A 15,518-nucleotide genomic window follows, 5' to 3' on the forward strand; every position below is an offset into this window, starting at 1 on the left:
CCTGCCCATGGCAGGGATTGGGACTAGATGTTCTTTAACCCCAACCATTCTGTGATTCTATTTTTCTTTCATTTCTGGAGATTTCTGTATTCTAAGTGATCTCTGCTGGACTTTGGAAACACCCTTTCTTGCAGTGCAGGATGTGACAGGATGCTCTCACTGTGAGCCTACATGCTTCTGAGCACGGGAGACTTCTGGCAGTGCACTGGTCCTCAGCCTCTGAAAGATCCCTCCTCCCCTCCCAGTTATGACTGCCAGACATGCCACCACCCTCATGATTGCTAGCGCAAGGTCGTGGGTTGTGGGTGGTCTTATTCTGGGTATGAAGCCAAGAAACAACTTCCAAGTAGTTAAAAACTGCGTGAAACTGCACGTCAAGCATCACCAAAGTATGTCTGACAGCTGGGACAAACCCTTACCTGGCCATGCCAACAGGTCCCAGATCAATGTCCATGAGGAATTAGGAAACAAAAAGGTCCCCATGCCAACAGAGGTGCTCACCTGCAAAAAGAAGGGTGTCCTGACAGCTCCCTAAAGCCCACTTGAGGCTTTACACAAAAGACCATGGTCACCAGCCATGGTCAAGCTGCCATGCACAGCTCCACCATTAGCTCTCTCCCTTGAGAAGATGGTGCTGAGCAGAGGCTGGAAATTAACACTTCATGTTTCCTGCTCTGATGCTGCTGCTCCAGACCTACCACACTAGGGCTGCTTTGCCTGCCCATCTCCTGGTGCTACCTGCACCCAAAGTAGGGTATCACCCCCTGAGTTTTGCCAAGATGAGCATCTAGAGATGAGTTTTCACACCATTTGGTCATGGTGCTTGATGTCACAAAGGCCAGAAAATATAAAGGACCTCAAAACAGATTGGCCAAAGTCCCAGAGACAACCAAAGAAACATCATGGTCTTTAAGGGACTTGGGAGCAAAGACTGGGAGGGGCAAGGCCAGAGTGCCTTGCTTTTTGTGCCTGCTGTTGTTTGCAATGCTTTACAGGTGCTGCTGCTCTGGAGGAGGATGCTCAGATCCTGAAAGTGATTGAAGCATACTGTACGGGGGCAGGCTTCCAGCAAGCTCTCAGCTCAGGTGGGCACACAACCACATTATTTAGCTCCTACTCTGGCCACAGCTCTGATAACCCCTTTGGGAAAAAACAGATATTGCATCATACAGCAACGAGACTCATGCTGGGAAACTGTAGTGTTCAATCTTCAAGATAAGGAAGCTTCATCTGCCTAGTGGTTTAGTTGCCATTGTTTTTCTTCTAAACACAGAGAATGGAGCAGATAGGAGGGCAGATGAGACACTGCTATTTCACCAGTGATTACCTGATGGTAATCTCAGGTTGCTTATAGCTTTAGAAAGGAAGCATGAATATTATCTCTCAATCAGCTGCTTGTTTAAGAACAACTTGCTTCATAAGAATGTGTCTAACATCTACGACTCTGGAAATATAACTATTTATTATTGCTGGCAAGATGTCAGCCAGTTAAATCACTGAACTGTCAAATAATGGTACATAGAAAAAAGGGAGGCCGTGGTTCTTTGGGGAGCCCTTGACCCTAATCAAATGGTTTCATTTGTAAGTCATGATGTAACTTTAGATGCAATGAGTACTCTTGAAAGTTCTCCACTTGCTGCTGTAGGTCTGGGTTAGTGGGTTGTAGCTGGCATCTCCAGCCTGCCCCAGGCTGATGGTGGAGCAGGAAGAATGAGAGCTTCTGTCTCTGATGTAGCATGGGCACCAGGGAAGATTACCACTTTTTCTCCCTCATGAATAATTCCTGTACACAGGCTCTCGTAAAGACTCCATCCCCCAAGTCCTTCTTCCTGAGGAAGAGAAAATCATCATAGAGGAAACACGAAGCAATGGCCAGACAGTCACAGAGGAAAAGTAAGCTGCTGCTCTCCACTTGCAGATAGATCCCTGTGTTACTTTTTGGAAGGGCATTAAAAATCAATGCTCTTTCCTTCTGTGTCTCCACAGAGGAATAGGCCTGGTGTCATTGACTGCTGCCTTGGTTCTGGCAAAGAACCACCAGACAATCTCAACTGCTATTTTGTCCCTTTTAAGGACAGAGCTTCCCAGCTGCCCTGACATGGCTGTATCCCTCTGGGTGTCTGGATCCCTGGTTTATGGCTTATCCAGGTGTAGGATAATGGGGTCATGAGGACAGAGCCAAACAAACGGCTCTTATTTTTTTAACTATCAATGTACTGGGCTGTTGCTGCCCCTCAGGAGCCTGCCTGGCACCTGCCTGTGAGTGCTCCCAGTCTGTTCTGTAACTTCTGCATCTGGGTGACTGTGTTGAGCCTCTCCCTTTCCAGCCCACTCAGTGTGTCCCCTTCACATTTAATGTTTTGCAGCACAACCTCAAGGAATCAAGGCTGCTTTGCAAAAGATGCTCTGGCATTACCACCTTTAAAGTCACTGTTATTTATTGCCATTGCATAACAAAGGAAGCCAAAGCCACAGACCTCTGCTGATAACTCAAAGCAGAACAAGGTATTGAGGTTTGAGAAAAGAGCCCTGAGTTTTGGATCAGTGGACTGCAAATGCTCCTCCGGGGCTGTGTTTCCAGGGTGCCCTCACAGGCAGCAGCCTGATGCTCAGGAAGCAGAATCTAGGTGCAACTTTCCTGTCAGCACCTCCCATGCTGTCACTGTTTTCCTGCACACCAACTCTAATTTCTTTTTTCTTTAATTTATTTTTTCAGAAGCCTTGTTGACACAGTTTATGCACTGAAAGATGAAGTCAAAGAGCTGAAGCAGGTAATTTGGGTGGGATTGTTTGTGCTGGGAGTTGAGTAAAAGCCAACCAATCTGTGCTGGGTCATCTCCAGCTGATCAGTGCCAGGAAAAGTCTTGCTGACCCTGGTCCAAATTCCTGAATGAGTATTAGTTTTCTTCTGGGTTACCTCCCTGAATCATAGAATCACAGAATCTTTAAGGTTGGAAAAGACCTCTGAGATCATGGAGCCCAACCATCAACCCAGCACAACCGCTATGTTCACCACTAAGGCATGTCCTGAAGTGCCATTCCCACACATTTTGTGAACATTCCCAGGAATGGTGACTCCACCACTTCCCTGGGCAGACTGTTCTACTGTTTGACAACCCTTTCCATGAAGAAACTTTTCCTAATATCCAACTTAAACCTTCCCTGGCACAGCTGGAGGCCACTTCCTCATCCTCCGTGCTTGGGTGCCAGAGAAAGCAAGAAAAGCAAGTTGGTCTTTGTGGTAACACAAAACTTTCACTCTATTCCAAAAGCTGTTTCAGCTTGACTGCTCGTTTTACAGGGGTCTGGTGGACACCTGTTCTTGTAGACTCAGAGGAAATATGTCCTCTTCTCTCTAGTCCCAAGTCTGGAGGTGGGAGAAACCGTCAGAGGATAAAAGGGTTCTTCAACCCAAGCTGAAATTATGTTTCCAGGAGGATGTTTCTGCCTGCCCAAAGTCAGGGAACTTCTGTGCAAGTCTGTGATGTAGCAAGGGTCTGTTTGGGTTGATCCATTTATGTTCTTCATCCTCATGAGCCCTTATCAAATCTCTGTTATTTCATCAACTCTGAGGCATCAGGCAGCAGATGCATGAAAGCACCTCACTGCACAAAGTGTATGGGCATTAACTGCATCTTTATTCCTTTGTTTTTCACCTTGCAGGAAAACAAAAGGATGAAACAGTGTTTGGAGGAAGAGCTTAAATCCAGGAAGGACTTGGAGAAGCTGGTGAGAAGGCTGCTGAAGCAGACAGATGAGTGTGGCAGGGAGGACACAGGGCGCAAATCATCCCTGATCGCCTGACTTCATGGAGAAGCTGCTGGCAGTGGTGTGTGACCTCAGGTGTATTTTTGGGAAGTGGAACTGGATCCTTTGCCTCTTCTTGCTCCTTATTTTGTTGGTTCGGGGTATTTTGTTACCAAAAAAAAAAAAAAAAAACAAAAAAAAACTGAGAGGAAAAAGAGAAAAAAGTAATAGAGAAAAAGATTGGTTTTCTTCCATCCAGTAAGGAAATAAAGCAAAAACAATCAATCACAACTGAACCAGTAAGCAAGCGGTCCATGATTCACAATTCATCTGCAGCAACTAATACCTCATTGTACCTGCTACTGGGAGCAAATACAAACTCTGCTAGTGATTGTTGCTCACAAAAGCTTGGGCAGCAGTTTCCTAGAAGAAGCTTAAGCACTTTTTAATGCTTTCATTCTTTCCAAAAACACCAGTACCTATTTATTGAATGAAAACGTTACTGAGGTGGCATTGAGCAGAAACCAAAAAAGCACCACGCTTCTCTTTACAGATAATCACAACTGGGGAAGATTTTCCCATCCATCATCTTTTTCCCCATTAGTTGACTGTAGCGAACTAGAGCCCAGCAATACTGTGGTTCCTGTGGCCTTGATACTGATTAAAATGTGCAATTAACATGAAGACGTTTAAACTTTTTGGGGAAGCCAGATCTGGAGCACCTGTCAGAGCACATAGGAAGGTATTTTGCATAGTGCTGCCTCCTTACAGCTTGTGATTAGCACAACAGGTAACTGCTGTTCTGCCCCCAATCCCTTTTCTTATGCATGATGTAGAATTCCTACCCCCTGCGTTATTTTCACATCGAGTGTCCACGTATTCTAGGAGATTATAATTTTGCTGTGCTTCCTCTTGCAGGACATGCTTTTCTCCGTATGAAATGTAAACACTGCTTGACAATTAAAAACAACCCCAAATGTGCTGGTCCCCTGCTCCATTCTGCCCACTTTATGCTCTCCATCACTTCTTCCCAAAGGCTGGGAATGTAGCCAGTGGCCACTTCTCCCCACACCACCCCACAGGGGTTTTCTACTGGGGAAAAGGAACTTTCTCTTGAGACAGGGAAGGTATTTATGCTTTGACAGGAGCTGTAACACTCCTGGGGCAAGGATGTGCAACACCCTCACAGCACACAGGCAACATGCATATGTATCAGCTCTTCTTATCTTATTTGGTGTTATAGTTTAGAACTGATGTTTTCCTTCCTTCCTTCATTAACAGTATTATAAAAATAATCTTCTGTTAAAGTTAATGATGTCTTATTTATCTCACAGGGCAGCGTGGTCCCAGGGTGTGCAGAGGCACCACAGCTTATTACAGTCACACCATTATGTTGGTTGTGAAGGTCATAACAGAGGCAATAATTACAACTCCCTCCTTGCCATTAAAATTTAGACAGGACATTGCAAATCATGTTTTGGGAGATGTAGACTCCAAAACATCTCGAAGAGTATAGTATGAAACCGTCTTTAAGCTATTTCTAGGGCAAAACAGAGGTCTAGCTCCATTTGCCATCCCCAGAGCATCCCAGCCAGATGGCAGCTCCCCATGTCCCTCCCTGGCCACACAGCGGAGTGGTTTAGTCAGCAGTCAAGCTCTGCTGTGCTTATGAGTCGTTTTCCAGGAGCAGGACCTTTGCTGCACATCTGCTGCTCGGGGAGGCTGTGCCCAGACCCTTGGGCACTGCCTGGCCCTGCTGCCTGCCCCAGGCTGGGCTGGGGACTGGGCTGCTGCCATGCAGAGCAAACCAAGGGCCGCTGGCCCTGCAGGGAAAGGGTGGAAATGTGTCCTCACTGCCCCCAGGCTCGGCTGAAACCCGTGCTAGATACATGTGCATGTTTGTGAGATGTAATATGATGGAGGGCACACTCTGACTTTTTGGATCAAGTGTTTGTCAAGAGCTAGAAGCCAAAAAAAGATAAGAAAATAAAATAAAAAGGAAAAGAAGCCATGCCAGATGGACAGCAATGTTTCCATATTTACTTTGTTTACAGTGCTTTGTAAATAGGTTCCAGTGAATCTGTCTTTAGATGGATGTTGTCTCAGCTGCCTTTCAGTGTATCTTTGTCATGTAGGTTTATTTACTGTAAACTACTTATGCAAGTTCAACTTTTCTAACATGTTTTTATTTTGAACAGTTTTTTAATTGACATTTTCAACAAATAAAGAAGGATAAAAGTTGCTTCTTAGCCCTTGGAGCTGTTTCCTGTGTTTCCACTGTGAAAACAAAGGCAGTGCTTGCTCTGGGCATCACTGATTTCCTAAAAATGCCATGGCAGCATCATACCTCTCTGATTTACTGGTAGGAATCCTGGTGTGAAAGGTGATGCTGGCACTTGGACTGTTGCTCCTGCCATCACCCAGACCTGCAGCAGGCCAAGGCACCTGGTCCCAGGGCAGGAGATTCATTTGCATCCCTCAAGCCCTGTGTGCACTCTGTTCACAAGGATGCTTCGTGGAGAACAGACTGCTCTGCTGCACCAGGCAATTGCTGTAGATAAGGGACTTCCTGCCTCTTTGAGATTTTATGTTTTTTTAGTGTGTGCTTTTTTCTGGCAATTAGGTGTGGTTACAGGATTTCCTCTGGTCTACCACCACTTGGACAAGACATCTCCTGCAGGCTGGAGGTTTTTTAACTCTTTGGTAGAGATGTGTCACAGTCTGTGGTCTCAGCCCTGCAGAAGTGGAGGATCGAGGGCAGGAGGGCTGGACCTTTCTCTCCTTCCCCAAACACAGAGTAGGAAAAATAACAAGGGAAAAAAGAAACACTAACCTTGGGTGCATCATGGAAAAACACTGAAGCCTGAAACTGCCAGAGGGCAGGGTTAGATGGGATATTAGAAAGAAATTCTTCCCTGTGAGGGTGGTGAGGCTCTGGCACGGGTTGCCCAGAGAAGCTGTGGCTGCCCCACCCCAGGAAGGGGTCCAGGCCAGGTTGGATTGGGCTTGGAGAAACCTCACACACACATATATGTATATATAATTATTTTTATTATTATTATTATTTTTTAAAGTGAGCTCAGTGTGTTTTAAGCCACACAAGCACCTCTCTCAGCAGATGACCATGCTTCTGCTTCTTCCTGCTACTGCTCATCTATCATCCCCTGTGCCAGTCCTGATGTGGCCTGTAAACTCATCACCCTCTCAAGCCCTTCTTAACTCAGAAAGAGCAAAAATCAGTTTGGAAACAGTAAAATCCACAGCCTGAGGACTGGCATAGAAGCCTAACATCAAGGGAAAAATCAATGTATTGACAACCTTTAAACTTTCCATGGGGAGAGGAAACGGTGCCAGCTGTGGCAACAGGCAGGGCTCGGGGAGAAGGACACAGCTGGATGGCAAAAATTGCATCTTGTCCCCTCTCACACACTACCTCACATCTGAATCCCATGATTTTTGCCAAGTAAGAAACAGAGGCACGAAACAAAAGCCCTGAGAAAGGCAGTGGTGTGGTAGGGCTGGGGTCGGTGGGCAGCCCACAGGCAGGGGAGGTGACAGTTGGCATCTGCTACCCTTCTGCAGAATTTATGGACTTGTTTAATGACTGTTTTTCTCCTCCCCTCTGTAATTGTTTTCCTCAACCATGCAATTTGCAGCTCCTGGATCCCTGTCCAGTGATTTGGGCTGGGGGTTGCAGCCCAGCCCAAGGTCTCTGGCCGGTGCTCTTGGCCCAAGAGGCTGGGGGCTGCAGGAGGCTTCAAAATGTGCACTGATCACAGTTTCTCCTTGCCTGTGATGAGCAGGTTTTGCACTCCTGGAGGTTTTTGGCCACACACAAGCTCCTCACAGCTCTCTCCTCCCTACCTACTTGCTCCAAGCTTCTCCTCCTGCCTCAGGCCATGCCAGTTTGCACCATCTTTGGTTTGTCCTGTAGCTGCATTGATGTCCTTGTGCCCTGATCACCTTCCCTGCAGACCAAGCTGGAGAATAGGGTTGGGAAGACCTTAGAGTGCAGTGTCACCCAGGTACCCCCTGCTCAAGAGGGGTTCAGCCCATCTGCACAGTCCTGCTCTCCTGGAGCTCCAGGAAAAGTGCCACTGTGGACACATCCTCACTGAGGACAGCCAGAAGATGCTCTGTACGTGTGCTTTGGAGGTAAGAAGCAGGTGGTCCTGCCACCTCCATGCTTTCCTGGTCCTCCTCCTTGAGTAGGAGGAGTCTCAGGAGAAGATGCAGTTCCAATTTTGATGATGGCTCCCAGTGCCCCTTCCATGGGGGAGTGAAACTGTCCACAGGCAAAGGTTCCTCTGCCTGCAGAGGTGGGAGGACAGGACAGTCTGGTGAATAGATTCAGGCCACCAAGAGCAGACCACCACTAGTGCCCTGCCTTCTCTCTGCCTTGAAATCTGCAGTCCTCCCTCAGCAAGCAACCACCCTTCTGTGATTGTCAGTCAGAGTGATTGTCACCAAGTATGAACAGCCAAGGCAGTGCCACCCTGAGGAAGTTGGTTAAGTTTCATAGACAGGCATGGATGGAAAAAAGGGGGTTCTCCAGACACAGCAGACAGTTGGGGTGACAACATTGCCTCACTGGCAGCTACCATGTAGAGACAGTGCTGGGCTTACTGGCTCCTTTAGAGGAGAGGTTCCCAAACCCTTTTGTTTTTCTATTGATGTTTGTAAGCAGATTGGTGCTGGAGATATGTATGAACCCAGCTTGGCTGAAGTGCCCTGAGCCATCCTACATTTCTAGGAAAGAAATGTTGATGGCAGAGTTTTTTAAACAAAGCTCTTGTAACAAAACAGGGACATCGACCTGCCAGGAATGTGGGGTGTGGTGGACCCAGACACACAACCCCAGCGTGTACCAAATCACTGGCTGCGAAAGAAAAAAATCTGACAGCAAATAATAACAGCTTCAAACTTTGTTCCATTTGTGTTCTCAGGGCCCCTTGGCCCTCATTAATAAATAACAAAATATACAAATTAAGAAACAAGAAAAACAGAGAGGCAGAGGAACATAAATAAGGGGGAAAGGGAAAGGAACTTTGATCAAGAAAGTTGAGCTGGATTCCCAGCTCAGGGCAGCCCTTTCCTCACTACAGCCTGAAGATGCCAAAGTAGGTGTTGCCGTGGCTGTACTTCACTTTTGTGGAGTCTGTCACATTGACAAAGACCATGTCGCCTTCCCGGAGGTTGAAGACACCTCCCACACGGATGGACTGGAGTTCACAGAGGGACTTCAAGGTGCTCTGTGTCTTTTGTCCTTTCAGCAAGAGCCGGTCCTCTTCCTTGGGGATATGCAAATAAATGTAGAGGGTGAAGGGTGCCAAAGACACTTCTCTGGTGCAGAAGCTGACTTGGGAGTAGATGTAATAGAGTCCTGCTTCCTCCACCTTCAGTTTTCCCTCCTTGTTGGATATCAAACTGCTTGTGGGGCCATACATGGTCTCCTTCCACTCCAGCACTGTAGGGAGAGAGCATGGCAGGTGAGCTTGGAGACAGACACTTCCAGTTTGGCAAGCTGATTTGGGGGATACCCACAGACAACTGGCCTCAAAGCCTCTGTCTGTCTGTGGGGTGCACTTAGTGGGGTAGCCAGCTCAGGACACTATCACCAGCCCACGGGAGCAGGGACCCTTCCCCAAGCCAAAGCAGATTTAACCCGTGTTGCTGATCACTGGCTTTGTCAGCCTTGACTCAATATGTGAATGGAGGAACAGTTAGCTTCCTTCATCTAGCCAAGTTTAGGACATGTTTAGGGAGGAGGATTGCCTATGTTTACCACAACAGGCCAAACACTTCCATTTGCTGCCTCCATGGACTTCAATGGGACACCCTCCAAGCCCTCAGAGCACTACCAAAATATGGTGCAACTCTGCTCTTCAGAGCCTCCCATCCCAGTTTTCCCAGCTGGGGGCTGCTTTTCCTCCAGAATCCTTCCTCCTTTCGGACTCTGGAGATGGTGAGGGTTTACCACGGAAGTACAAAAATTAGCACTGCACAGTTGCTATCCCTTCCTGGGTGCAGAGCTGCAAGGGCTTAGTGCAGTGAGTGCTGCTTTTGGCAGGACCATAGTCCACATAGATAAGGTGCTGCCATGGATTTTGGGACACTTCTGGTGTCATCAGAGTAGCTCATGTCGTTGGTGCAGATAAGCCTATACAGAGACCTGGAAGCCATGGCCGTAGGGGCTGAATTCAGCTACAGCCTCTGGAATTTGGACCTCTGCCTTCCTCAGCCTACAGAGACACCTGGAAGAGCAGCCAGGGGGAGCATCTTGGCTCGAAGGGGAATAATGGGTTCAACTGCCCCAGCCCAGAGACAGTGTGCCATGGGTAGTCCTGGGGGAGCCATGCAGCCCATGGGCCGTGACCAATCATCCCACAGTGATATTTCCCCACAGTTGAGCTCTAGGCGACTGCTGCTGTCTGGACCCTGCTTTATAGGCTCAACAAGTGCTTGAGTAGGGAGTTTTAAAATACAGCGAGTTTCTCACTTCTTTGATCTTATCTAACATTAAGCTTTCCGCAGGTAGACTGAGCTCTGGGTGAAATGCTGCGTCAGAGATGGAAAGAGCAGTTTCTGATTACTGTCAGTCACTCCAGAATTAAATCAGAAGTGCTCGGATTGTGAAATCCTTTCCAGATGGAGTGACTGACCTTGCAAGCTCATACTCACTTTAGTAATCCCTCCTGTTGTGGGAAGTCTCTCAGCTAAAGCTACACTGGGGGACAGAGCAGCGAGAGCATCGCTGTCAATACAGTGGCATGTACAAATGCCAAAGGACCCATGTATATCTCTCAAACCTAATGTGACCATGGCTGTGAAATATTTCAACTTGACTAAATCAGTTTGGAGCCCTATGTTGTGACTGTAAAGCCCTCAGCCAGCCCACATTGCCACTAGGACCACTATGAGTAAGAAGAGGATTAAATTAGCAAATGCAAATGCGAGGAGAGCTCTCCTGCAGCAGCCACTCCAGCAAGAGATGGCCAGGAGAGCAAAAAGATCCATTTTAAGAACAAAAAAAAGGTGGGGGCTTGTTTTCCTTAAATACAAAGATAAAATGTTTTCCACTGATAAAAAACCCAGGGAAGATTAAGCCCTTGTGGTGCATTTCTAGGAAGGCACACATAGGGCTACTGAGGACAGGTGGGATGTGTGAGCCCCACGTGGCACAGGAGCACGTGGTGATGTGACCCCCGGGAGGTTTGCTGTATTTTGGGGACACACTTTTGTTCAGGAGTTGTTCTGTCCCTGGCCCTGCCCTCAGAGAGCCACAGGAATGCACACTGCTGTGTCCCTCCAACTCCTCGGTTGGGGTAGAACTGGGTGAGTTTGTCTTACCTGAGCCTGTCTTGCTGCTCTGCTGACCTGCCAGATGAACTGCAATTGGCTCCCTCTTCTCTGCTGCAATTTACAAAAGTCACTGTTATTGATGCCTTGGGGACTTGCAGGGACGGGAGCACCTCCCGCCGTTAATGGTTCTCTGCAGTCCAGATCCCACCCCCAGCCCTGAGAGAGGCAAGACATGGCCTCCACTCAGCAAAGACCTGCATGTGCCTCTGAGGTGAAGCCTCTGATGGATAAAGCCTACGGAGGAGATGGTGCCACCCTGCCCGTGGCTGGAACAGGACCTGGATGTGCCCACACCTCACCTGCCACAGATGACTCATTCTTATGTGTCAAACGGGGATGCTCATGATGCTCAGGACCTGTGATGTAAAAAGGCCACAGATTTAATTTTGGGTTGGATTTCAACAACTTCCAACTGTCTACACTGGCACCCAGATGAGCCTGCCCTGGGGAGAAAGCCCAGTATCCCCCTCTGCCAGCCCACCCCGAGCGCAGTCCTACCCCCATGGGGATACTCCAAACCTCAACTCATCCCCTGCCTCCACACCATGCCCTGAGAAACTCGTGGGCTGTTGAAGGAAACCCTTTCCCAGGCCAAGGAACACCTCCTGCCACAGCAAGCCATGAGTGCACTGGTTACACCAGGAAACTCACCTCTCTGCATTTCAAACTTGGGCTGCTCTTTGAGGGGTCTGTCCTGTTGCAACAGCAAAAATATATGTTTTTTTTAAAAATCAATGATTTTGAAAGATTCTATATAAAAGATGCTCTTGTCATGGCTGGGGTTAGTGGTATTTGGCTCCAACAGCCCTGTCAGCTCTTGACCGAGGATAAATAAACCAAAGAGACTCCTCTTGTACCTTTCCCAACTTCACACATGACCATGGGCTGTTTGCAGCACGGAGTTTGTAGGGTTTATGGTTTTAGGTTTTATTCAATTAAAATGACGGGTAAAGTTTATTGAAAGCAGTTAGATAAACAAACAAGAAAAATCTCCTTTTCATGAGACAATGCACACTCATGCTTCTCCTCACTGGTTGCCAGGAGCTCTGTTTCCTGGCCAAAGCCTTGCACTGTCACTGACACCTGGGCAAAGTGGGCAGAAAAGTGTTCCCAGTGGCAGGTGGCCACGAGCATCCTCACAGCCACCCAGCAAAGGACTGGAGCAAGGTGCCAGACAGCAGAAAATCAGTTATTTTCAGACCAGTATGAGGAAGCAGAGCCAAGGGGATTTCAGCTCCATGCCACCCACCACAAGCCCCAAACATACCATGGTATGGTGCAGCTGGATGTGCTCTAATCTAAAGCATTTTAGGGAAAAAATCTATGAGATTTTTTAATTACATCAATATAGTGTAAAAAGAATACCATCTAAAAAAGGGCAGGTGCTACACAGTCCTAAAGTAAAGAGCACCCATGGTTTTTAAAAAAAAACTTGGGGTGAAGCTCTGTGTATGGCTGGGAGCCCCTCTTCCCCTTCAGTAAGATCTTTATCTCAACAGCATGTACCTTGTACTGGACGTTCTGGAAGCCCTTTATAATCTTTTCACAGTCCAATAATGTTGACTTCTGACCTTCTGCTGTCTGACATTTCTGTACTTTCTTCAGGAAGATGTAATCTTCATTTAAGTTCAACACCTCTTCCATCTGCCAACAGGGGAGAGAAGGGAGGGTCAATGGAATGTTGATAGGAAAACTGCAACAGCTGGCAGCAGAGCCATGCTGCATTCCTGCCAGCAATACACCCAGCCTGGGAGGCCCAGGGTCGGATGTTCAGCACTGGGATGAGGTGGGAAGACAAACTGTGGGCAGCAAGAGATCCCACCAGACACCCAGCACAGCATCTGTGCCTTCATCCACTGAGAACTGAACCCATGGAGTTCACCCTAACTGACAATGCTAGGTGAGAGGAGGATTGCTCAGGATCTATTTTCTATCACCTTGATAATTAATTTAAATGTGCCTCTCTGACTTTTCCTAAAGTCACAGAAGTCCTCGGGGGTGGCTTGGGCTTTGCAGCTCCTTCTCCAATGGCCGCAGCAGGCAGCTGGGATGCTCACTCAGCCCCTCACTGCCCTGCTCACACAAGGGGCTTTGAACTTTTTTTGCTCACTTATTGACTAAAAGCATTGCCAGCACAGTAAAACAAAGCTACGTGTAGGTTGGGGCTGAATTGTGCCAAGATCTTCAGATTAAAATAAATAAATAAATAAATCAGAGAGCCAAGAGGAAAATAATAAAATGCTGGTACTAATTTTTAAATTTACATCTGTTGGGGGGATTTTTTGTTTGGTTTTGTTTGGTTGGTTGGTTGGTTGGTTGGTTGGTTTTTTTTTGTTTGTTTGTTTGTTTGTTTACCAGTTAAATGGTAAAGAGAAAATGCAGCTCATCATGAGGACACAGAGTCAGGCAGAGCTCAGCACAGGCAGCACTAGGATGTGGAGGGTCATATTTGAAGCCCTGCCACAAGCTCTGAAGGCAACTGAAATCCTCTTGCCACCTGTGACTGCATTTCAGCTGCCTCTGATCCTCAGCCATGCCCCCATACAGTCACATTTCCCTCTGCCAGAGACCCTCTAGACGCCTTCACGACAGCCTGCAACCACCATGCAGTGAAGTTTCCTTCCAGCCCTCTGATATTAAAGCCCCCCTAGCTCAACATTGCTCTCCACCCTTGCAGATCAGAAACCACACAGTTAAATTTCAATTTAAGGTGAAATGACACATGTAAAAATCAGTAACATCCACCGTATGTGTATCTGGTGAGCAAAATACATTCTGTGTTTTAGGCACATATTTCTTTAGCTGGCAGTTGTTTCTGGCTTGAAGGAAAATAGATTTAGATTGGTAATTTTTGCATCATGCAGAGCAGCTGTGGCCTTAACAAACTTCAAAAACAGCTTTCCAGACTTTAACGTTTTTTGGTAAATATTGTCCTAAGTATGGGGCAGCATCACTGGTACTGTGTACCTTCAAAAACTGAGAAAGTACTAAGGTCTAGTCTTTTCTTCCCTAAACTGAAAGACATAATCTGAAGTGAAATGTTGGTAAAATCACTGAAACACTAAAAAAAAATCCATTTCTGGACATTTCATCATCTCATTTAGTGTCACCATGCTAATAAGTGCTACAAATTAAGAAAAAACCACCACCAAGCCTAAAATAGCCACTTGCATATCTAAACCACACCCTCTTGTTCTCAGACTAGCCATCAGCTACCAGGTTTACTCTTAACATCTCTTCTCAATTGGTCATTCTCTTTTTGTTAGCAAGGGGATCAGATCTCTTCTCCCGCATATGCCTCCGTGGCAAATTAAAGAAGTGAGAACAGAGGTGCGATAAATAATACTGCTGTCTCCATCCAGTGGTCAGCACCATCTTCCACCATGTCCATCTTCTTGGTGAGCAGATATCACCAGAGCTGAAGTCAAACCATACCAGCAATTCAGCAGAGACAACCTTCTCTCTCCGCTTACCTTATCCATCTTCATGTGGAGATACAAACAGAAGAGCACGGTCCCAATGGTCTGCACTACAATAAATACAGTGAGGAAGACCATGAACATTTTCATGATGCCAGGAGACGTGCTGCTGATGGGACGGGGTGCCTCAGGGCCATAGGGTTCGTTCATCCTCCGTGCACGTTGCTGGGGCTCCTCCAAAAGCACTGCTTGCAAGTAGCATGAGAACTGCAGTGCGAGCACCTGCTGTGCAGGGGATACAGAGTACAGCAACCTACACTTCCTGGAAAAAGTTCTTCGTAGTGGGTAGGTTTGTTCACTACCATCTCCCACAAAAACAACAACAAAGTTCCTTAGGCTTTCTTCTCTGTTGCACTTCCATGCTTTTTCCTACTCTTCTACCAGAAACAGAGAGAGGTTCTTATTTCATATATTTGTATTTGCCCTTTTATCACTCCAAAATACTCCCTCGTGGGTTTTTTTAACTGCTGTGGATGAAAGTTTTGTGGCAAGTTGCCTTAAAAGAAATGAAGACTGAATAAAAGGTGCAGAGCTGCTGAGCAGTACTGTGGGCTGCCGGAGGCTGGGAAGCACTCAGAAATTTGGTTGTTTCTCAGTAGAGAAAGAATGGCTTTTTTGCTTTTCATTTCCTTTAAGAGAAGGATGATTTCTGTAGTGAAGATGCTTGGCTGAGGCAGGTGGGCTCTTCTGGTTTCTGCTTTGCCTTATGCTGCCCCTGGGTGATGTCTCTGCCTAGGTAGGTTGGATGATCTGGGAGAAAGTACCATCTCCACAGACATTGTGACCCTGGTGTGGGCACAGCTTTCATGCTCCTCAGCTGACAGTGGGACTTTGGGCTTAGTGCTTGGCCTTCACTTTGGAGAGACAAGTTTTAAGCAGCTTTCTTGATATCCTACTGAGGTGCTCACCCTGTACCCGAGGGCCCAAGCC

At 47.1% G+C, this 15,518-nt stretch overlaps 2 protein-coding genes across 6 annotated transcripts in view; one reads left to right on the forward strand and one right to left on the reverse strand.

The window, feature by feature from the left end:
- The window catches only part of ARHGEF6 (Rac/Cdc42 guanine nucleotide exchange factor 6), a 38,398-nt gene extending 32,402 nt beyond the window's left edge, over positions 1-5,996 (forward strand). For 4 of the 5 annotated variants that reach the window (XM_056491708.1, XM_056491709.1, XM_056491711.1 and 1 more), the window contains 4 exons: positions 996-1,085; positions 1,794-1,893; positions 2,717-2,771; positions 3,664-5,996. In XM_056491708.1, the coding sequence (XP_056347683.1) occupies positions 996-1,085; positions 1,794-1,893; positions 2,717-2,771; positions 3,664-3,804 (386 nt within the window). In that variant the 3' untranslated portion in view covers positions 3,805-5,996. Of the gene's footprint in view, positions 1-134; positions 1,086-1,793; positions 1,894-2,716; positions 2,772-3,663 lie in introns of those variants that run through there. The other variant, XM_056491710.1, reaches the window with a different exon arrangement.
- A 2,658-nt stretch (positions 5,997-8,654) lies between these two features.
- CD40LG (CD40 ligand) lies at positions 8,655-14,906 on the reverse strand. Its single transcript, XM_056491343.1, has 6 exons — positions 14,583-14,906; positions 12,616-12,753; positions 11,761-11,803; positions 11,409-11,465; positions 11,098-11,160; positions 8,655-9,214 (listed from the first exon to the last, which is right to left on the reverse strand). Exons 1-6 carry the CDS (start codon positions 14,736-14,738, stop codon positions 8,847-8,849), a joined length of 825 nt encoding a protein of 274 aa, XP_056347318.1. The 5' UTR covers positions 14,739-14,906; the 3' UTR covers positions 8,655-8,846.
- Positions 14,907-15,518: the final 612 nt, after the last annotated feature.

Source organism: Oenanthe melanoleuca, chromosome 4A (assembly GCF_029582105.1).
Source record: "Oenanthe melanoleuca isolate GR-GAL-2019-014 chromosome 4A, OMel1.0, whole genome shotgun sequence".
Taxonomy (NCBI): domain Eukaryota; kingdom Metazoa; phylum Chordata; class Aves; order Passeriformes; family Muscicapidae; genus Oenanthe; species Oenanthe melanoleuca.